The following is a 23,324-nucleotide window of genomic DNA, read 5'->3' as shown; positions in this document are numbered from 1 at the left end:
AAAGGAAAAAGAGAGAGAGAGAGAGAGGGATAGAAGGTGAGATAGAACGCGTGCGCACTCGCCACCGAGTACGGCCACTGAGTCAAGGTCTCTCTGACTGGCGATCGACCTGACCTCGCTTTTATCCTTAAAACGAGTGACGGACGACGAGACATCGATCGGAGACACGCAAGTGCGTGGTAATCGTGTCCGACAAGCTGCTTGACATTTTTACAAATAGCTTACACAACTTGTATCGCGATAGTATCTTGTTTTCCCTCGGACTAAGTCCTCATCAATTTTCGATATCACGAAATACTCGACTACTTGTACGTAGTAGTTTACGTACCTTTGAGAAGGGCCCGCAAGCGGGAATAAACAAATTATATGTCCGCGTCTGTGCCGTGAATGAATGACGTTCGTCTCCGCGAGTAGTAAAAGTCCCGTATTGATCAGACGCGCGCGTGGCGTCGCCCACGCGAGGATAAGCGTGGGTGACACAAATTAGCCCAAATACTTTTGTAAATAACTGATGTTCCGGTTGTCCAGAACGCAAACGAGCTGCAAAGTGGTTTGAATTAATGCGCTCTTTGCTCTATGAAGAATTCTTTCCTCTCCTCGAGTTCCTCCCTTTCCTCAAGTTTTTTCATTTAGTTAGTTGAACTAACCAAGGCGATTCGCCGATGAGAATTGCCTCGGATCCTATTATTCGCTCGCCACGAACGATATTTGATTAATTGCGTGCGTTTCGCTCGCTCGAGAATTTGTACAGCCGCGATAGAACGTTCTTTATCGCGAGGATTCTACAACAAGCGACGCAAAGCTACGTTATGAAATATACATTGATATCAAATAACGAATTTATCATTTTCGCGATACGACCGTGCTTCAAACACGTTCATGAATATTCACGGGAAAGAAAAAAGGAACATGTGTGCGCTGCTCAACTACGCGTTCGTTTTATTCGTTTATTCGCGTCATTTATATCCTCTCGCTTTAATTAATTTCTCATAATTTTCAAAAAAAAACGGAAACGAACAACGTAAACGGATGTAAATATTCATTGCGGGTTAAAGCGAATAAAATCGCGGATATAAAACGCCGAGGTCCGCTTTCAGTAAATTCATTCGTCTGCCCCGACGTGTGTTTATGGATATCGTTAAAGAACAACACACACAATCGGGTCAAAAGTTCACGTGTCTTTCCGATGATGCGGGTATAGCTTTATAATACGCGACGAGATGTAACCAAATGATGCCACGATCTCCGTGTAACTCGATATTAATAGGCCGGGATAAGTCGGGATGTGTCGTGAAGAAAACGCGACTTTATTTCAACTACTAATAACTATCCATTTTACACCGAGCTCGGTAACCGAAGCGCTTTATTTTCGAAATTTAATGCACGACAAGTTAGATCGTGGTACATAATTCGCGGCGCATTACGCCGATGCATTACAGCGCGATAAAACCTTAATATAAGCTGCATGCCTTCCTCTCGTTGGCGAGCTCGTGAACGAACAGTTCACGTTCTCCGTTCACACGTGACATTTAAAGTTGCAAGATTAAAGACAAAACAATATTCGTAAAAATATTGTATTGATATCGAAAATTTTCGGAAACTTAAATCTTGTCTCGGTCTTGAGTGAATCTTGGTAGTAAAAATCTCATCTTGTATTATCTTGTCTCGATTTTATCAACAATTTTTGTCTTTTACTAAACAATTGTTTAAATAAAATAATATTTAACAATATATAATCTTTATAATATATAATAATTTAAGATTATTATTCAACAAAAATTAAATAGGCAATAAAGGACCAGTGCAGTAAATAAGACGCGCACAGATAAGATTATTAATTACATGAATTAGATATAATCTACATAAAGCGCAAAAACGTACGTTTTGATCCCTTTTAGAACCATTTTCAGCGCGTGCAAAAAAATCGGTTAATAATTAATCGAAGAGTAGAACATGTATCGAGCAATCAGAAAGTTAAGAATATATGAATAGTCAGTATTACTAAAATTTGCTTCGAAATCCATAGAATGATCACATGCAGCTCTGCTCTCTCAATGCATAACCCCGAAATAAAACCTAACATTTTTTTTATAATTATAATTATTTATGTCATTCGTTTACTTCCCAAAACACTACACACACGTATTAAATAACTAATTAAAAATCTTGTCCTGATTTTGTCTCGAATTTTGAAACAAGACAAGATAATTTCAAGTCTTGATGTCTCGTGCAAGTGACATCCATATCCCTCACACATCTTTTTTTTCCTTTCTTTTTCTCTCCCGTCTGTTAACTCGGTCTACTGAGCACAGGTGTTTGTAATCGAATGCCGCGAAACCCGAAATCGAATTGGAAGGTCGGAAGACGCGTGGCGGAAGAAGGGTCGAACCTTATATCGTCGGTTCCGTTTCGCGAAAAACGAACTTTATCTCTTCCTCCGAGAAGTCAGCAAGACAGCATCATTAGTTTTATTTTCGAGTTTTACGGCAAATGCGAGCTGAAGCTGCGTAAATTATCCAGCATACCATTTTACAGCTCGAAGAATTGCGCTCAATCGTAAAAAAAAAAAAGAAGAAATTTACGATGTTTTATTCGCACGCAGGTGGATTATCTGGCCATCGTTAAATTTTAAGGGCGCCAGAAAGCATTTACGACGTCCGTAAACATTATGAGCGATAGTAATCCTTTCCTATTTCCGATTTCCAGCATCAGAGGCGTGAAAATTGTTTTCAAGCTCATTTAAAAGTGTGGAAGAAATGTTTTTTACATTCCTTCCTCAAATAAGCAACATATCTGAAGCTCATATAGGGCGAAAAGAACTTTGCGGTTTGAAGCTCGTACGTGACCGAGTCGACTAAATGTCACAATGTGATTGTCCAACTTTTGTTACGCTCGCGCTCTCGTGCGAATAATGTCGTTTCACGTGGATGCCACTCGACTGGACCCGTTGCAAATATAGTCCCGTTCCCGATAGCATCCGCATTCGGATTTATTTTACCGTCAGTTTCGCACACGGAAAGATAACGCAACCGAGGAAAAAGGGAAAACGAGAAAATAGAAAAAGTTCGATGCGAGGGAAAAAGTTCTAGTCTGGAAAAGATCCATTTCAAATTCTTTTCAGAAGGGGCTTCTTGCGAAATGGGACATCGTAGGGTGCTCCCAAAATACAGTATGTTTCACTCCGATGCCAGTTTTTTAAATTAGTGTAATTATAATAGAACATGAATTTTTTTAATTAGTGTAATTATATAATAGAATACACTTGAAAAAGTTTAATCAAACATTTTAGGAACGCCCTACATACGCGCTATCAATTTCCAAGAGGCGCATAACTAAAATTCTTTCAAACTTTTTTGCCAAGATATCTGGAATACTTTTATAAAACATAATTAAGTTAAAATAACTTGGAAATGCGAGACTCGGATATATCTTTAGACGCTTCGCGGAATGTAATACAAGTTTATCGAAAGTTCATAAAAATAACGATAACGCGTATGAAAATACATGTTTTACTAGACGCCGAGAACGAGAGTAAACACGATTATCGCGTCATTATCACTGGCTTGATATTATCCACGTACAGTGGGGGACGTGAATTAAGTTAATTACCGGAGAGTGCTTTCTCGTAGAGGTCCGCCGCCTCCCGCAGACCTTTTGCGCCGGTGAAAATGCGCGAAAGTAAAGCCGTTTTAAAAGTGAGTTAATACTTTAACAATCGCGGAAAGTTTTGTACAGGTTCGAAAGATGGGGAAGGGGAAAGGAGGGGGGACTTCGAAGTCGAATACCCCGTATACTCCACGTAGTTGCGCTTTAATCTATTCAGCCACCAGGCTCAACTTCTCCTGGACATTTTGCAACTTACTCGTTAATGTTGTTCCGCGGAAATCTACTCCTTGCGAGAATGGCTCGCAGACAGGACGCGTAATGGAAATAATCCATTCACTTAATTCGTTGCGAGAATGATTAGTTAATTATTAAAACCGCCTTAAATGGCCAAAAAGTGGATTATATACACATTGGAAAATTTGTTTTCTTGTTAAAAAATATGCAGGTTAAACTTTTTGTGCTAAATATTTAACACATTCATGTGTTAATTACATATTACTGTTGTATTAATGGAACTCAAATGTTAAAGTATTAAAACAACTGAAAAAAAATGTAAAAATAATTTGATCCCTTTTAGAACCATTTTCAGCGCGTGCAAAAAAATCGGTTAATAATTAATCGAAGAGTAGAACATGTATCGAGCAATCAGAAAGTTAAGAATATATGAATAGTCAGTATTACTAAAATTTGCTTCGAAATCCATAGAATGATCACATGCAGCTCTGCTCTCTCAATGCATAACCCCGAAATAAAACCTAACATTTTTTTTATAATTATAATTATTTATGTCATTCGTTTACTTCCCAAAACACTACACACACGTATTAAATAACTAATTAAAAATCTTGTCCTGATTTTGTCTCGAATTTTGAAACAAGACAAGATAATTTCAAGTCTTGATGTCTCGTGCAAGTGACATCCATATCCCTCACACATCTTTTTTTTCCTTTCTTTTTCTCTCCCGTCTGTTAACTCGGTCTACTGAGCACAGGTGTTTGTAATCGAATGCCGCGAAACCCGAAATCGAATTGGAAGGTCGGAAGACGCGTGGCGGAAGAAGGGTCGAACCTTATATCGTCGGTTCCGTTTCGCGAAAAACGAACTTTATCTCTTCCTCCGAGAAGTCAGCAAGACAGCATCATTAGTTTTATTTTCGAGTTTTATGGCAAATGCGAGCTGAAGCTGCGTAAATTATCCAGCATACCATTTTACAGCTCGAAGAATTGCGCTCAATCGTAAAAAAAAAAAAGAAGAAATTTACGATGTTTTATTCGCACGCAGGTGGATTATCTGGCCATCGTTAAATTTTAAGGGCGCCAGAAAGCATTTACGACGTCCGTAAACATTATGAGCGATAGTAATCCTTTCCTATTTCCGATTTCCAGCATCAGAGGCGTGAAAATTGTTTTCAAGCTCATTTAAAAGTGTGGAAGAAATGTTTTTTACATTCCTTCCTCAAATAAGCAACATATCTGAAGCTCATATAGGGCGAAAAGAACTTTGCGGTTTGAAGCTCGTACGTGACCGAGTCGACTAAATGTCACAATGTGATTGTCCAACTTTTGTTACGCTCGCGCTCTCGTGCGAATAATGTCGTTTCACGTGGATGCCACTCGACTGGACCCGTTGCAAATATAGTCCCGTTCCCGATAGCATCCGCATTCGGATTTATTTTACCGTCAGTTTCGCACACGGAAAGATAACGCAACCGAGGAAAAAGGGAAAACGAGAAAATAGAAAAAGTTCGATGCGAGGGAAAAAGTTCTAGTCTGGAAAAGATCCATTTCAAATTCTTTTCAGAAGGGGCTTCTTGCGAAATGGGACATCGTAGGGTGCTCCCAAAATACAGTATGTTTCACTCCGATGCCAGTTTTTTAAATTAGTGTAATTATAATAGAACATGAATTTTTTTAATTAGTGTAATTATATAATAGAATACACTTGAAAAAGTTTAATCAAACATTTTAGGAACGCCCTACATACGCGCTATCAATTTCCAAGAGGCGCATAACTAAAATTCTTTCAAACTTTTTTGCCAAGATATCTGGAATACTTTTATAAAACATAATTAAGTTAAAATAACTTGGAAATGCGAGACTCGGATATATCTTTAGACGCTTCGCGGAATGTAATACAAGTTTATCGAAAGTTCATAAAAATAACGATAACGCGTATGAAAATACATGTTTTACTAGACGCCGAGAACGAGAGTAAACACGATTATCGCGTCATTATCACTGGCTTGATATTATCCACGTACAGTGGGGGACGTGAATTAAGTTAATTACCGGAGAGTGCTTTCTCGTAGAGGTCCGCCGCCTCCCGCAGACCTTTTGCGCCGGTGAAAATGCGCGAAAGTAAAGCCGTTTTAAAAGTGAGTTAATACTTTAACAATCGCGGAAAGTTTTGTACAGGTTCGAAAGATGGGGAAGGGGAAAGGAGGGGGGACTTCGAAGTCGAATACCCCGTATACTCCACGTAGTTGCGCTTTAATCTATTCAGCCACCAGGCTCAACTTCTCCTGGACATTTTGCAACTTACTCGTTAATGTTGTTCCGCGGAAATCTACTCCTTGCGAGAATGGCTCGCAGACAGGACGCGTAATGGAAATAATCCATTCACTTAATTCGTTGCGAGAATGATTAGTTAATTATTAAAACCGCCTTAAATGGCCAAAAAGTGGATTATATACACATTGGAAAATTTGTTTTCTTGTTAAAAAATATGCAGGTTAAACTTTTTGTGCTAAATATTTAACACATTCATGTGTTAATTACATATTACTGTTGTATTAATGGAACTCAAATGTTAAAGTATTAAAACAACTGAAAAAAAAAGCGTAAAAATAATACAATGTGCGCATATTTTTCATTTTACACAATAGACATGTTCCGTATTATTAGATTAGTGACAGAATTTGTCTGTTAAAATTTACGGGAAAAAAATGTTGATTTTATTCTACAATAGGAGTGAGAATGATTACAGACCGTCGATAACATTTTTCCAAGTTAATTTTATCATTAAAAATATGTTGATTTTACACAAAGTTTATTTCAAATTACTATAAAGTTTGCATTCATTTTGTGTTGAAATATTAACATAGTATTAGTATGTTATTTAACATATCCATATTAAATTAACACAAAAATTTGTATGGACCATTTGAAACATGCGATATACGTTAAATTTTAGCCAAATTTTCAAAGTGTGTAATAACCTCATCGCATCATATTTTCTCCTATTACATAATGTTTTATCCTATAAAACATTATGATTTAACATTCCGATGCGAGGAGGTCGCGTAGAGATCGATAGATAACAAAGCGTGATAAAAGCGTGAGAGGGTATCTCGTCGCAAGGGGAAACAGGATATGCAGTTAGAAGATCGCGTGGGTGGGTATCGGAAAAAAGGGAATAACAACATGATCGACGATTACAGGGTCAATCCGATAGGTCAACGAAACCACCCACGAATCACTCTGACAACTGATTCAAGCGATCGCCTTTATCGAAGCGATTATCCGAAAGAAAGACAGCGATATTTCCGAAACACGCGTATACCGTGATCCTTGCCCGAGTTACGTGTTAACTTTATTGCGTCGACACTCGCGATTTCATGCATCATCTTTTTTTTTTATCGTGACGCAACGACACGTGCTTCCCACACCTACACTGCATTTTACACGCCCACGCGATTCTTTTATCTCATAATTTACGTATACGAGTTTAGCATCGATGAGAGATGTAAATGTTGGATTTATCATATCTACGCACATCTACGATTAATGATAACGTTACGGTGCTTAAAAACTCGTACCGCAAACACAAATATTTTTCCATATGTGGAGAAATGTGACGGAAAATTTCTTTAAAAATTCCTTTACGGAAATGTAGCGTGAGGAGCAACACGCAAAGTGTTTTCATGTGCCATTTGTCTCTTAAAAGGAATATATTAATGCTTTTCTTATTTCAGAAAATATTCCGCGCGCTCTTCCGCAGTCCTCTTATTTTTACGTTCAGAGAGACTCGAGTTCGCGCTACTAAAATATTCATGAAGCGACTCTCTCCCTCAAACATCTAACAAAAAAAAGAAGCAGTAATGCTGTCTCGTATTTAGCAATTGCTCGTCCGCTGTGACAAATTAAATAAACGTGAGCGTGAGATTCTGCCGAAGTAAAGTGGAAAGCTGTTGGCGCTTTATTTAAATAACAATTTCATTACGAGCGCGTACACACACACACACACGCACACACACACACACGCACAATCATACAATTTGATCGCGCTACACATTACCGTTTTATCTATATTATTATCTAATGCAAATGAAAGACCTTTGTCCTTTGCAGATAACGATCGAGTGTACGCGTACAAATGCAACAATCCGAAATTAGATCAGGTACATACGCTTTCCGCCCTTATTGTACTTTACGTTCTCCGCTTCCGATAAGGAGATAGACTGAACTGTTCGATATCGTATCACGGAGTCTCCTTTATCCTCGAAAATGCCGATGTATACGTTAGAGGAACGTCCGGAATTCCCCGGAAACTATCCCCGAGCGAACCTATTTCTCTTACGCCTCTCGGTTAAAATCTCCCATACTTCACATTGTCGTAAATTTTCCAACTACGGTGACAACTTGCTAGCGAAAAAATTATGATCGCTTATAGTTTAAAGATAAACTCACCGTTCACAGTCGAATGAATAAACACGAAGGTTTAATTCAATTTTAATTACGGATAAAAAATTTATTACCCCATAATTCCCAGCTTTTACGAAAGCTGAGGCAACTTGTTTCTTTATGGCTCGTGTAAAATCGTCTTAAATAAATAGCGAGAGAAAAACTGGGGCCGATGGTCGACGTCTCTACAATATATAAATTTTTATACCTAAAATAAAAACGCTTGCAAAACGGTCTCACACTGTGCGTGTGATTCCTTTTTCTACTCGGTAATTATCGCGTTAAATAAAAACATCGTGTCGACGGAAGTATCATGACGAAAAATTTTGCATCGAATCGATACGTTGCATCGTAACTCGTCTCTCACATGTTGAAGGTTCTCTGAATTATTCCTGGATACACGTACCGTGAATTCGCGCATGTGTGCATATGTGTGCGGAGATGTACATACATTTTATCCGTTCATTCCTGTTTTTCCAATCGGATTCCGAATCCGAGAGCGCAACAGGGTAATCGCAACATTTGTCAAGTGTTTGTTTATTATGAAATAGCGAGTAGTTATTACCGTTGACAGGATTCTTCGACACGTAACTAATTCGATTCACGGTATTTGTTTCTACGAGGTTAATATTTAACATACCATACGAATATTAAGAGATAAATTATTGAAAAAAAATCTAATTGTATCGCACTTACTTTTTTGCGTCGCGTCTAGCTCCACAAATCCTCGGGGATCTATCAGGGATGGAAGTTCAAAATCCATACATGACGACGTCGAGAATGCGAAACTCTGCAATAATGAAAATTTACAGCATTAAATTTGCGCATTTGTTGATCAAATTAGAACAGCTAATATTCAGCAAATATGTATGAATAATTCGACAGCGTACAAACATACGAAAAATCTATAGAGAATGTAAATTAATTATCGTCATTCATACATAACGAAGCTAATCGATAACGACGCGCGCTTAATCAGCGCGCGCATAGTTTGTCGATCATCGAGTCTTCGGAATGAGATCAAGCTAGATAGGCAACAGTTTCAATTTCCTGCGATCGTCGGAATAGTCAGCTCTAGGATTCTGGTATCGTACGTGAAAACGGAACTAAAGATAAGTGAAATTCGATGATCGAAAGTCTCACTATCGCGGGAATATTATACGGAATGTTAATCAACTCTGTAGTTATTATATCAAAACCGGTATATAATTTCGAATAAACGAAATAAAATATAATAATGTATGTATGTATATAAACTTTATAATTTCCCGATATTTATTCAATTTGGATCATCGCTACTCATATTTTTCAAGATACGAGATAGGCGTCGATTCTTTTCATCGTCACTGTTTGATCATTGAGAATGCTCGAGTCAAAGTAATCGATCCATTTCCAGGAAATGCAAAAGGAAACATGTTTATCCGTAATGCATAAATGATATAGCGGAAAAAGCTTTGCTTTCTTGTTCGTGTTTCCACGTCAAGAAGGAGAAATTCGCAATGTTATGACGTCGTCCCGAGGAGCCTTTAAGAGTGGAGTCAGATGAAAATAGTACAAACACTACACAACGCGTACTTCTTGTCTGCCGGCTGTCTAATTGTAAGATGAATCTCGTGAGAAGAATATTTTCTTAGTTTGTTATATAGTTAAATCGAATTTTCGAGAACGCACAAATTTAAAGAAAAGATCATCGGTTTTTCGATATATTTTTAAGACGTATAAATCGCGTAGAAACTCTTTACATTAAGTTAAAATAAGAAAATATAAATAAAAAAATTAAATTAAATTAAATTAAATTAAATTGAAATATTCGGCGGAAATCGGCGTCGTGAGATGATATTTACATATCTGTAGTCTCGTTACGTGTATATACATCGCCGCCGTTCTTTCATACTACGGTACGAATCGCAAAGTTGCGAATTTTTCTGGATTACAGGTCGCCGAGCTAACCAAGATGGGTACTAACAATAAGGAAAATAACGAGGTCAGCGAGGTCGAGAAGGTGACGGAGAATGACAAGGCATCTGCGGACGTGAAACGCGATATCAAGGAAATCAAGAGGCCAGTCGAGGGGAAAATAAGAAGACAAAAAAAGGAAAAGAAGAAGAGAACGGAGATGGAGAAGTAGAAGACGAAGAGGAGGACGCATAACGAAAGAAAGGAGAAAGATATGTAACTAAGGGAAGCATTATCGATTTTCAGCAAACTCAGCAAATTTGTTCTCATATTAAGTGGTTCATCACAACAATGTCGATCGTGCTCAATCCGTGTGTTACTGGATCCTCCCTCTTCCAACCAACAACTAAAAATTATCACCTCACCGGAATTGTGATGGGCTGACACAAATTAAATGCGAACGCAATTCTCTACTTGTCTTGACTCTTCGCAATTTTGATAGTCTAGCTGTCACCAAATGCTATTAGGTGGTTTGAATGATAATTATATATTCGTCCTGTGACCTCGATGGGATAATTCTACTTGCTATCCAGATTCTTATTTCGATCGTTCGTTCATCACAATTCCCAAGACGAATTTATTGTTTTATCCGAACCACCTACTAACTGGTATTTGCCGTCATCTGACTTTCTTCGTCGAGACAATTTTATATCGAAAACTTATTTAAGATATAAAAAAATATTATGTTTAAATTTAATTTGTAAAATGAATATTTGAAGGTGATGATTTTTTTACATTTAAAATCAATTTACGTTCGTAGTTCGACGAATACTTCTCACCTTGTGCATGTGATATATTGAGTTCTTCTTCTCGAATCAAAATGTGTAATTGTAGTGTCTTTACAGGAGAGTGAAGCTATCGAGCAGAATTAAGCGATTCATGCGTAACAAGCGGCAAATAAATGGAGTTAAAATAGGCTTAAATTCAATATGTACACTAAAAATGTGTAAACTAAAACAAAAAAAAATATAAATGTAACACATACTGCTTCGTATTTCTCTGTTTGATATAAAGACGGAAATTATAAGATTAACGCTCGCTCGGTAATGTGGATGAGTAGTACATGCGACTTTAATATTGCATGATAATTATACATAGCATGTATAAAGTTATGGGATGAGAACCTTTTAATTATTAATGATAATGCGGAGAGGTTGTTACGCTTTAGACTTGGGTATAGATAAGAAGAGCATCGAACAGTCAACTTGCGAATTATTAGAGCATAATCACCCTTCTCGATTCATTTCAACCAATTATAAATACATAAATAATAAATATCGAAATATTTTGTATCGTTTCGATATTTGATTATAGATATTTTATTTTTTTAACCCTGCTTTTTTCCGATCTCTAACTTTTCAAATTCACGAAGTTTCACTCTTACAAGTATATAGAGGGTAAGATACATTGTATACATTGTATGTTTATATGTTCGACTGTACAAGGCGAGTGTTGGATCGAGACTGTCGCCGAATCAACATAGCCTTGTGATATAATACTCGTCCAGCTCAAGCCAAACATAAACATACTTTTATGTGATTTCGAACTTTTTTTTTTATTCGACGTTCGCGTCAATAATCGAGAATTTAGATCTCAAAATCAAAAGCGAAAGAAAATATATGTCGGAAAAATCGGAAGGGAAAAAGATCGTCTCGTCTCGTCCGAAAGCGAGCGCCAGCGAGCGAAGACGTTCTTACAATTTCCCAGTCGTTCCCGTTCGCGGTTTCGAGTCACGGCACGAGGAAAAACATTTTCCGAGCAAATTGGAACGGGGATAGAGCTCGGCGTCGGCGAGATGAAGGAATAGCGGCAAGTCTAGCGAAAAGCTGCCGAGAATTTTTCTGCTCGAAACGAGCTCTCGGTACAGCGGCTACGGGTGTCACTGTCTCGCAAATTTTTATCCTTTATCCTTTTTTGAAATATTAATTTGAAATATAAATTTTATTTTATCCCTTATAAATAAATAAAATTTTTCCGTCGCCCACGTATTCCGATAATTTTCTTTTATTCACATACGATTGCTTATCGTTAAATTTCGTAAAGTGCAACAAACGTATATTTAATGCCACCTTCGATGCGTGATATCGGATCGCAAATTAGCATAAACGTTGCAATTGGCTCGGATTCCCCGTTATCCTTGGATTCCGTGATTAATTAATAAAGCCACGATTAATGTGTAATCGGCCGGCTAGACCAATTGAAAATTAATGACTTCAATCATTGTCACACGTGAATTAATTGCCGCGGATACGCGGATAAAATTGTTATCTGTATCAACGTGAAATGCGGATAGCCGTGAGAATTAATATTCTCCCGCGGATAAGATTATCAGATCTCTCTCTCTCTCTCTCTCTCTCTCTCATGTTTATTGTGCGTATTCAGTCAAAAAACGAAATCTAAACAAAGTTGGAGTTTTATATAGCAAATAATCGTACTACGTATGTCCGACCAGCTAGGCTAACATCGTTAGTTTGCGTGATATTTACCGAAACTCGTAACATATGCTTTTCTACGGATACGTCGGAAGAATATAAGAAAATATGAAAAATACATTTTTCTTTGTATTCATAGAACGAGGAACGATGGCTCTCGGAATACGCTGTAATATAATGCTGTTACAAACATATTTGTGACAGCTTGAAGAAAGGAAAAAAATGTTGGACAAATTTAACGCACACAAAGACAATTTTCACGTACAGGAGAAGAAAATTCCCGGGCTTTTATGTTATAAGTACGTGTAATACGCTTGTAGAAAATGCCACGAGCCCCTTCGGCGATTCATAGTCCCGTCGAATGACGTTAAAGCGCCCGGTTGGCGTGAAAATAATAGCGAAATAGTTAGCTGGCGTGCCGGCATTGTTACAGAAACGCGCGACAACGCGCGTTATTTATAACCTGTTGAAAAACTTTCTATCGTGGATTGACCGATAAATAATGAACGTCAACCGCATCGCGCGCATAATCGCGTAATTATTGCATGCCTCCAACTGCATGGACACCTATAATAAGACATCTGATCGCGTAACACGCGACTCTTTACGAAACAGCTGAGTCACACTTACACACTTTTTTGCCGGCGATCACATGATTTTCTGTACCTGAATCAAGCACGCGACGCGTTAGACTTTAGTTCGAGATTTTTTTTCTTCTCCCTCTCGACATTCTCCGGTGTTTCTGTGTGCGAAATGCCCTACATAAAAGAAGGCACGTCGTTTTTTTTTTTTTTTTTTTTTTTTTCAACGGCTGTTTGTGTAGTAACCCTCGTCGAATTCACACATGTGTTGGGCACACGAGCGTGCTCGATCATTCGAGGGGGTAAAAAGAAATGGAAAAAAAAAAGAAATGCGATATATGTATATATAAAAGGACTAAGAATTGGGTCTCGAATATCCGCGAACAGACGGACAGAATTATCGGCGGGACAGAAGCAACCGCTTCTGTGTTCACTTCCAACTTCCGCGTTATCACGAGGAGGGAGTTTCTCGAAGAAAGCCGCGGGCAGTTTTCCCTCATCCGACACACGAGAGATATCACGTCATATTTTACCTACAAATCCCACCCGTACCCTGATGTTTCACCGTATAACATCGGGACTTTTTTTCCTCCTTTCTACGTAGCAATGATTCCTGCCCGTTCGCACACATAGGCACGTGTGTAGCCCCCGGCGGTTCTCTCTCTCTCTTTTGTGTATTTCCTATTCTTCCCGAGTCGATTCTACGGTTTACGGCAATATCGAGTTTAATGGATTAGATAAGAAGAAACTGCAACTCGCAGCTTGTGTTTCCCATTCGCGTTGTATACCTGCCTTAAACACGCAGTCGCGTTTCACCGCAAACAAACGTTCGCGCTCTTTATTCCACAGTTACGCAGTTTACGATGTTTCAGACTTCATTGAGAGTTCTCTAAAGAGAAAAGGGAAAGAAAGAACACTCGAATAAACGAATCGCGAAGGGTGAAATTTCGCGATCGCGCGCGAAACACGATGAAAATCATGATCTTAAAATAAGGCGATTTATTAATTGGATGATAAATATGATGCTGCAATATATGTGTGCATATATACATATATATTCGCATATATAAGTAGACACCCAAGACTATTAAGTATAAAGTCACGCGCAAAAGATAAATCGTGTACACAATGGAAGACAAATTGCGCGGCATGTTAGCGTTGAATTATTCGTCATATCTTGAACCTTTACTGTTGGAGCTCGCTGCAAATTATGTATACGCTTGTTGAATATCTACGAAATGGGCAAAGGCTTAATAAGGAGCTGGTTCTGAGGTGCTTCGGGGGCTGCGCGTCCCTGCACCGTTCTACTTAACGTAACTCTACGGTGACGATGTCTGATATATTTATGTAACGAGAATCATCAGGAGTAAAACTCTCTCGTGCGAGATCGAGACAATCAGCTGGGCAAAAAAAACGAAAAACGTATCGTCCGAATAAAAAGAGACATTTGATATATTACGCGAGCGAACAAGTGAGATAAGGAAAACAAAAATTAGAAAGGGCAAAAGAAGCAATTAATGGATGTCAGTAACATAACAGAATATAATAAGATTTAAAAAAACAAAAATCACGTGACACATTTAATAAATTAAAAAACTAAAGCTCTACATATAAATTAACAAAGTCTGCATTATAAAAGTCACAATTAGAATTAAAACGTCTGCGCTTTATATTTTATATTTTAATTTATAATTTATTATATTTTAATTTATATTTTAATTGTAATTGTGACTTTTCTATAATTCAGATTTTATAAATTTATATGTAGTGCTTTATTTTATTAAATGTGTCGCGTGATTTTTGTTTTTTAAATCTGATTATATGTTATTGACATCCGTTAATTCCTCCTTTTGGCTTTTCTAATTTTTGTTTAATATCTCTTTGGAGTCTTTCTATTATATTTGAGATAAGGAAAAAATTCGAAAATTGTCTTCGATTTGTACAAATTTAAGCGCCTTGCCTCATAAATTCGCTAATTGCGAGCCGCGAATGCGTTACTTTGAAACGATTATTAATATAATACAACAATAGAACAAATTCGGAAATTTCGAATACGCGAGCGACTATTGCAGTCAATTCGGCTTACGCAGGAAAACTTTCAACGTTGAAAGTTCAATGTTAAACATCAAAGACAAACTGTGATTTTAATCCGCCATTTCTCGGCGCGTTTTAGAGACGGTCAGGTGTTGCGCCATATATACGGGAAATAAATGCATCGCGTGTAAACGGTATTCGGAAAGTTCGTATGTGCCGGAGAGTTTCGTAGAATATCCGACAATTTAAACAAAGAGAAGCTAACGTATCGGCTCGGGAGCTTTAACTCTGTAAAATATTTGTGTCGCGACATAAATCTCCATAAATAATTCAGTGCAATGGAAAACGCAAGTAACATTTTGCCGATAAATGTTTTTATTAGAGAAACCTTATTTCTATCAGAAATCTATTTACGGAGATTACTTGCATTTTTCAAGAGTACCGCTAGAAAGTAAACCCTCCTAGAAATTGTTATCTTTGTCAAAGCGAAATTAGGTCATTCTCGCTCAATGCAGGGTTTCTACTTGTTTCTTGACAAAAATTATGCTAAACAGTGTATTATCACAGTTCACACGCGAAGCTCGCCAAAAGAAAGAAGTCACGACGGTGCAATAAAGCAATAAAGATATCGTTGATAAAAGAAAACGAAGCGCAAAATGACGCAATCAATAATAAGTATCGCGTCATAAAAAAAGGCAATAAACGTATATTACGTAAAAAATATCCCAATTGATTATCATTAATAAAAGATTCAACGCGCTTCTCCACGTTATATGTAATTTCATAAGCGCCCTTTGTGACTAGCACGTAACGTTGAATTCGACATTGATTTAAAGCCTCGCTTTGATTACTGCATAAAATCGAAATTATTGGCGAATAAACGATGAATTATAGCCGCTTATATCGTTATTCGATATTCATTCATCATGAATCAAGAAATACAAAATTATATTTTTATTAATGTCTATAATCTGTTATATATTTTTTAGCTTTATGTTTAACTTCTCACATCTGCTAAATGTTTGAAGACGTCAAAATCAAATAGATATTCTGAGCTATAATGCAATTTAGACACAATACGAAAATGGTTAATTCGGAAATAGAAGGCATTAATGATGTCTACAGCGCAACAATGACATTATGTGATACAATATTACTCTCTACTGGCAAAGCATTTTCGACGCGTTATCTGATTCGAGCCTTTTCCTTTGATCATAACATGAGTACAACCGAAATGAAATTTCTTTCTCTGGTTAAGTAGCTATTCCACCTTCATCATTAAAGTTGCGATTCATCATCATTCTATATATATTGAAAATGTCTGTCATACCGCAAGAGAAAAATCCAGAACTAAAAAAGACAGGGCGGAGAGAGAGAAAAAGAGAGAACGCACAGTGCGTTAAAAATTGATTCTGGTAGCTGAATCACGATGTGCTTGCGCGACGTGCGCCGCTTTACGATTCGCAAGGCGCGTCCCAACTTGCGGCTGCTATGCGGAAATTGCTGGTAACGAAGCAAGAAACGTACTACACTGCGAGAGACGGTATCTTATTATGAGGAAAATAGGACACGCTACACGCAACGCTCGTAAAAGGCTGCTGTACTGTATTCTGACTGCAAGATAGCTAGAGGCATTTTTCTCAGTTATTCTCTAATTGATCAACGAGAGACTTTTAATATCCTTATCGTAAATGTACCATTTCGCAGAAATTCGCTACTTCGCGCTAATTTCGCGCCTGTCCTTGGTCTACAGCTCTTAATTCTCTAGGTACGTAGGCTGCGCATGTATGAGGCTTCTTAAAAGACACGCAGTAATTGTCAAATTTTTAAGTAGTGCTTAAATCGCTAATTTTATTATCCGCGCTTATCGTTATTTTTAAATCGCCATTTATCATTCTTTCATATTAAGATGATATAAAAGGTTGCACATAAAATTCTCAAAAGGTTCCTTTTATGATTCGAGTGTACGATAAACAATAATTTAGTTTTATTCGCTATTAGGGTCAATTCGACAAAATTTGACTCGAATTCTCCGACGTGGAATCACATAAAGGAGCCTGTATTTTCCATACAAATGTATTTTTCGAGTGACCGCATAAAATGAATTTCTCCTTAATAAAACGTTGAAAATTAAGATGAGATCGCGTCAGGACATAAAGTTGTATTATCAATAAAAGCAGACGAATTTTTCGCGAATTATGTAGCGCGGCATCTCGCAAAGGCTTTGCTAAGAAATCGAAAAATTTACCGCGTTTCCGACCGACCTGAATGTCGTTCACTTCGACGGACATCGCCGAAGGAATCCCGTCGTGTACGGTGAACAGAAAAAGAACGCGCTTTGGCACAAGACTGGTCACTTTTTACGGGTCACAGCTCAAGAAGAATCGAAAGTACAATTTTCCGATGGTAGTATATTCTACGCCGAATTTAAATATTTTAAGAATTTTCTCGGAGAAAAAGGAGCGTTAAAATAAGTTTTATCAAAATAGTTTTGTCAATATAGTTCTCTCAAAATTTTTGTGAAACATTAGTGATGAGATTATATGCGATATTTCAAGATTAAATAAATAGTAAGACAGATTTATTGTATTTTTAAAAACGCGCTAGATAATGATATATTAAATATTTAATGCAAAAATAATTGGATGAGAACAACAAAAACTTGAATTTCGTAATCCAGGAAATTCCAGATTATTCTGTCATCAATAAATTACGGAGGAAGAAACAGAGTACAGCGATATAAATTGCGAAGTTTTTCGCGAAACTTGAGAGTGCTTTAATCAATCATGTTTAAATTTCTCGCACTACTTCGAGATTGTCAAAATAGATGATTGATGCAATTTCTTGCACTGCCCGTTAAAGTTGACATCGTCAAACGCGTTTTTATTAGCGTTCGATATTGTTTACTATTTCGTTTACAATTTTGTTACTGCAATAACAATCAAAATAACGTTCTCTTTTTCGTGTGTATATATATATTTATATGTATATATAAATTACGTGATTATGATTTAGAACACCACTTTTGTCCGGCTTTGAAAAAAGAGGAAGGTGTAAAAGCCTTGTCTTATAACTTTGAGCACGCTGCATTTACACGCACGCTTTTAGGAGTACCCGAAGATCACTAGAAGGTCTCCGCGTTCGATCGGAACAAAGTTTACTTTTATATCATCATGATCGCACATCACGTACCGGTAACTTCGGGGCTGATGCCTTCGAAAAAGCTTCGTCCGAAGTTTAAATATTCCCTGATACTTGGTGACTCTCCTCTCTCTCTCTGTCCCTTTAAACCCTTTAAAACCCTATCTCCCCCATACCTCCACCCGTCTTACAAATGACGCGGACGTCCAACGTATATGGCGACATTGCGAGTGCTCGAAAAAAGCATTAACCTCCTTTTTCGACTTCTGTTTCAAGAGAGCTCTGTCGCATATTTCCGAGCGAATTTATCGACTTTACTATCAGCCGATGAAAAATTTAGTAACATGCGACGTAATCGAAAAGAGGAGAATATTTTCGATAAGAAATTGCTGTTAATAAACCTCTAAGAGCCATAGGTTCCACATGCCAGAAATTTCAGTCAGAGAGAAAAAAGAATGGTACCACAAGAATTATCGATGTCGTGTTTGCAATTCTCTTATGACAATAGCTCATGCAATACGGGATTTAAACGAATATCGATATCTGAGTGAGTCAACTGTAGTTTGTTTCATAGAAACGAGATAGCGAAAGGAATACGTCGAATAAGAAATGCGTGTTCTTAGTTTGTATATAATCTTCTTTCGACGAAATGAATTTGTTCTCGTTTTTTCTTCTATTCTCGCGTGATACAAATTTAATAATTTTCGTAAGTAGCAGTCAGTATATCACAATTCTTCGCAAGATAATATAGAGAATTATAGATATGGAAATTTTCACATGCAAACACCGCGTAGTTTAGTTTAACAACCGTGCTCGTAGAATAATAATGTGCGCTTTCGTAATGCAAATTCGTTGAAATAATAATAGGCTAATAAAATAACAAATAATGGATAGACATTTAATAGAAATGCGAATGCAATTTCAACTTCTGTGTTTGCCGACATTAATTTGTAATTCGTCGATTGCAGAAATTGTATATTTTTAGCAATCTCCATTCATCGCTAAAAATATAACGACTTTTATCTGTCAACAAGCTACAGCTCCTAAAATAACAAATATATAAAGAGAAGAAAAAAAACATATTCATGTGTGAATAATTCTCCGGACAATGCGACACGGCAACTGCTGTAATTTCCGCGGTACGGAGCTCGAACAGTAAACTAGTTTACATGATTTGCGGGACGATACTCTAATACCATGGCAGCTCGACAGCGGACTCGTGATATCTAGTAAAATACCAACCGTTAATTAATGCTTCCGTGTGGTGGCGAGAGACGAGTACAAAGACAGCGGCAAGAATGATCCCCGCGTCAAAGGTCAAACGAACACATCCGTCGTCGCGATTTCCGATTATTTTCTCATATCAATTTCACGCGAAATGAAATTCCAATAATCAATAATTATATTAACGTGAACATATTTAATCATAATGATAAACATCTTATATTTTTTTCAGCTATTATCTAAGCAGAAGATAGATAAAAAGAGATGTATCATATAGATAAATATTTCGCGATAAGGTGATGCGTACTTATAGAGTTGATCCGCCTGACTTTAGTCAGTCACGTATTTAAGCAGATTGACTAACGAACGAGACATTTTCCTCTCTTCAAGTTCGGATTGAATAGACGATGAAAGGTAATTGTTGAAATACTTAAGATATTTTTATAATAAGAGTATTAAAAAGAGTTAAGCAATCGAGACACTAATATTATACTTCGCAAAATCTTTTTCATCAATTAAAATTTACATAATTAATTGATATCCTTTCGATTAAATTACGATTTGATTTCGTATTATCATTGATGTGTTTGACCTAATTTTCATTCGATATAGCAATACACGTAATCACCATCGTCTTCGTGGCATCTTGGATCGTCGTTATCGCGGACAGGGATTTCGATCAAGATAAATCTCAATCTATTCGGGAAAAAGCTTTAGACGAAATTCCCACAGAATGCCCACTTCGTGACACAAATGACACGGTCCATCTCGCGCACGAAACCGATTGCACAAAGTTCTACAAGTGTTCTTGGGGTAAAAGATATCTGTTTGATTGTCGTTGGAAAAACGACGAGGGAAAAGAGATAATATTGCATTTCAATAAATGGACACAAAACTGCGACTGGCCATGGGAGGCCGGTTGCATCGACTGTCCCGGAAATGAGAAGAATGGTTATCCATCGGTTAAGATATCTCATGAAATCAACAATACTTGTACTCAATACTATCAATGCATAAATGGTGAGAAGCAGCTACGTTATTGTTCCAGCGGATTGTGCTTCAGCGCCACATGCCAAGATTGTGTTCTAAGCCGGACGGGTGGAAATTGCAATTAATTATTATAAAGGATATAGGAAACTTTATTAAATCATATGTCCGTACAGCGTAAATGTTTCCTTCGTTCTATGTAAATAACACTTCGGAAATCTTTCCGATTGGTACAAGAAAATTAATTTTGATTGCAGAATAAAGGAAGAATAAAAAGTAAAAAAAAACTTGTGAAATTACTCTGCTGCTACTTCTCGATTACTATATAAGAATTTCATAATATAAACGCTCCTTTGCTTTTAAAAAATTAATTTAAAGAATATAAAAGAAATTTTAAAATTGACTTTCCTAATATTATATTCCTGAAATTATATTTGTGTGTTCCTCATTTGAAAATACTATTTATCACTTAGAATCAATCGGAATTCACTGTGTAAACGATAATTAAAAAATTTTTCGAACGCGATTGCGCCAAATATTACGAGTGTCGAGATAAAAAAAGGATTATTCAATGGAGTATATATGGCGATCTTTATCTAACAATAAGATTCAAAAATGCAGAATACATGGGCGATTGCAAGTTATTTTGAAAACGATAGAAAACGAATATTGATGATTTGCTCTTCGCATCCCGCGACGATTTTATCAGCCGCGTCGCGAGATTAAATCGAAAAGTAACTTCCTATCAGATTTTCGACCGTAAAAATGTAATACGCAAGTTCCGATTGATACGAGAAAATTAATTTTGATTACAAAATAAAGGAAGAATAAAAACTAAAAAAGCTTGTGAAATTACTGTTGCTATTCGATTACTATATAAGAATTTCATAATATAAACGCTCCTTTGCTTTTAAAAAATTAATTTAAAGAATATAAAAGAAATTTTAAAATTGACTTTCCTAATATTATATTCCTGAAATTATATTTGTGTGTTCCTCATTTGAAAATACTATTTATCACTTAGAATCAATCGGAATTCACTGTGTAAACGATAATTAAAAAATCTTTCGAACGCGATTGCGCCAAATATTACGAGTGTCGAGATAAAGAAAAGATTATTCATTGAAGTACGTATGACGATCTTTATCTAAGAATAAGATTCAAAAACGCAAAATACATGGACGATTGCAAGTTATTTTGAAAACGATAGAAAACGAATATTGATGATTTGCTCTTCGCATCCCGCGACGATTTTATCAGCCGCGTCGGGAGATTAAATCGAAAGTTCCGATTGATACGAGAAAATTAATTTTGATTGTAGAATAATGAAAGAATAAAAACTAAAAAAAGTTGCGGAATTACTACTGCTATTCAATTACTAAGAATTTCACAACATAAACGCTCCTTTGCTTTTTAAAGATTAATTTGAAGGAAACGAGAGAAACTTCAAAATTTACATTCTTAATAAAATATTCTTGGAATTAGATTTCTGTTCCTCATTTGAAAATATTGTTTACCACTTAAAGTCAATCGGAATTCATTGTTTAAACGAAAATTTGAAAATCTTTCGAACACGACTGCGCCAAATATTACGAGTGTCAAGATAAAGAAAGGATTATTCACTGGAATATAATATGGCGATCTTTATCTACTCTAATAAGATTAAAAAACGCAGAATACATATTCTAATAGTATATTTTTGAAGTTATATTTTTGTTCCTTATTTAAAAATACTGTTCATCACTTATTGTTAGAGTCAATCGGAAGCGAATTCATTGAATGGCGCACGCGTGCAACAGTTTGTATCGAGCAAATAATGACTTCTAGATGAAGGGATCAAACTAGATAATTAAAATTGATGTTGTAAGATTACGTACGCTTGTTCCGCTTGGCATTTGGACACTTGCCATCGACCTGCTACAATGGCACTTCGCAACTTGTCGCGAAATAGGAGCAACGCGAAAATAAATTGAATAAAACCTTTCGGCGCGCACGCGATGTATTATTATATAATTTATGTGTTATATCATTTAACTTATTCAACTCGCGATTAATTCCCGAGTTTAGAAACGTCTTAAAATTCCATCTTGTAAATCTTATACATAACAATAGATAAAAAAATAGAGAAATATTATCGGAGAAAAAAAAATAGATAACATAATTTATGTATTATGTCATTTAACTTATTTAACTCGCGATTAATTTCCGAGTGTAGAAACGTCTTAAAATACCATTTCGTAAATCTTATACACAACAATAAATAAAAAAAAAAAATAGAAAAATATTATTAGAGAAAAAAAAAGAAGGTAATATAATTTATGTATTATATCATTTTACTTATTTAACTCGCGATTAATTCTCGAGTGTGAAAACTTAAAATTCTATCTTGTAAATCTTATACACAACAATAGAATTAAAAAAAATAGAAAAATATTATTAGAAAAAAAAAGAAGGTAATTACTCAACATCGCAAAGAATGATATACTTTTTAAATTTCAAGTTTCTATTTGAATATGTAAAATCATATGTGTATGTTTAAAATATATAATATAATGTCGTCAATTTTCTTATTATTTTACTCACACATGGCAAAACGTTCGCCTGTCTATGCGAGGGACGATATTTTGCGTGGCTAGAGAGATTAATGACTGTTAGTAGTAGAAACGTTCTCTTGTAACTAC

General features: G+C 36.4%; 2 protein-coding genes and 1 pseudogene across 4 annotated transcripts in view; 2 read left to right on the top strand and 1 right to left on the bottom strand.

Annotated features, from left to right (window-relative positions):
- LOC115236780 (heparan sulfate glucosamine 3-O-sulfotransferase 5) overlaps positions 1-23,324 on the bottom strand; it is a 41,166-nt gene that overhangs the window by 16,656 nt on the left and 1,186 nt on the right. Inside the window, exons 1-2 of one of the 3 annotated variants that reach the window (XM_029809465.1) lie at positions 11,024-11,162; positions 8,985-9,078 (exon numbers count right to left, since the gene is read on the bottom strand). The exons of 1 other annotated variant lie outside the window; for it this stretch is intronic. The gene's annotated coding sequence lies outside the window, so the exon portion shown is untranslated. Of the gene's footprint in view, positions 1-8,984; positions 9,079-11,023; positions 11,163-23,324 lie in introns of those variants that run through there. One more of the 3 variants, XM_029809464.1, reaches the window with a different exon arrangement.
- On the top strand, positions 5,737-10,843 carry LOC115236782 (annotated as a pseudogene).
- Positions 19,974-20,930, top strand: LOC115236781. Its single transcript, XM_029809468.1, has 2 exons — positions 19,974-20,070; positions 20,269-20,930. Exons 1-2 carry the CDS (start codon positions 20,064-20,066, stop codon positions 20,769-20,771), a joined length of 510 nt encoding a protein of 169 aa, XP_029665328.1. The 5' UTR covers positions 19,974-20,063; the 3' UTR covers positions 20,772-20,930.

Source organism: Formica exsecta, unplaced genomic scaffold (assembly GCF_003651465.1).
Source record: "Formica exsecta isolate Colony F162 unplaced genomic scaffold, ASM365146v1 scaffold26, whole genome shotgun sequence".
In the NCBI taxonomy this organism is placed as follows: domain Eukaryota; kingdom Metazoa; phylum Arthropoda; class Insecta; order Hymenoptera; family Formicidae; genus Formica; species Formica exsecta.
This window is presented reverse-complemented; position numbering and strand designations above follow the sequence as displayed.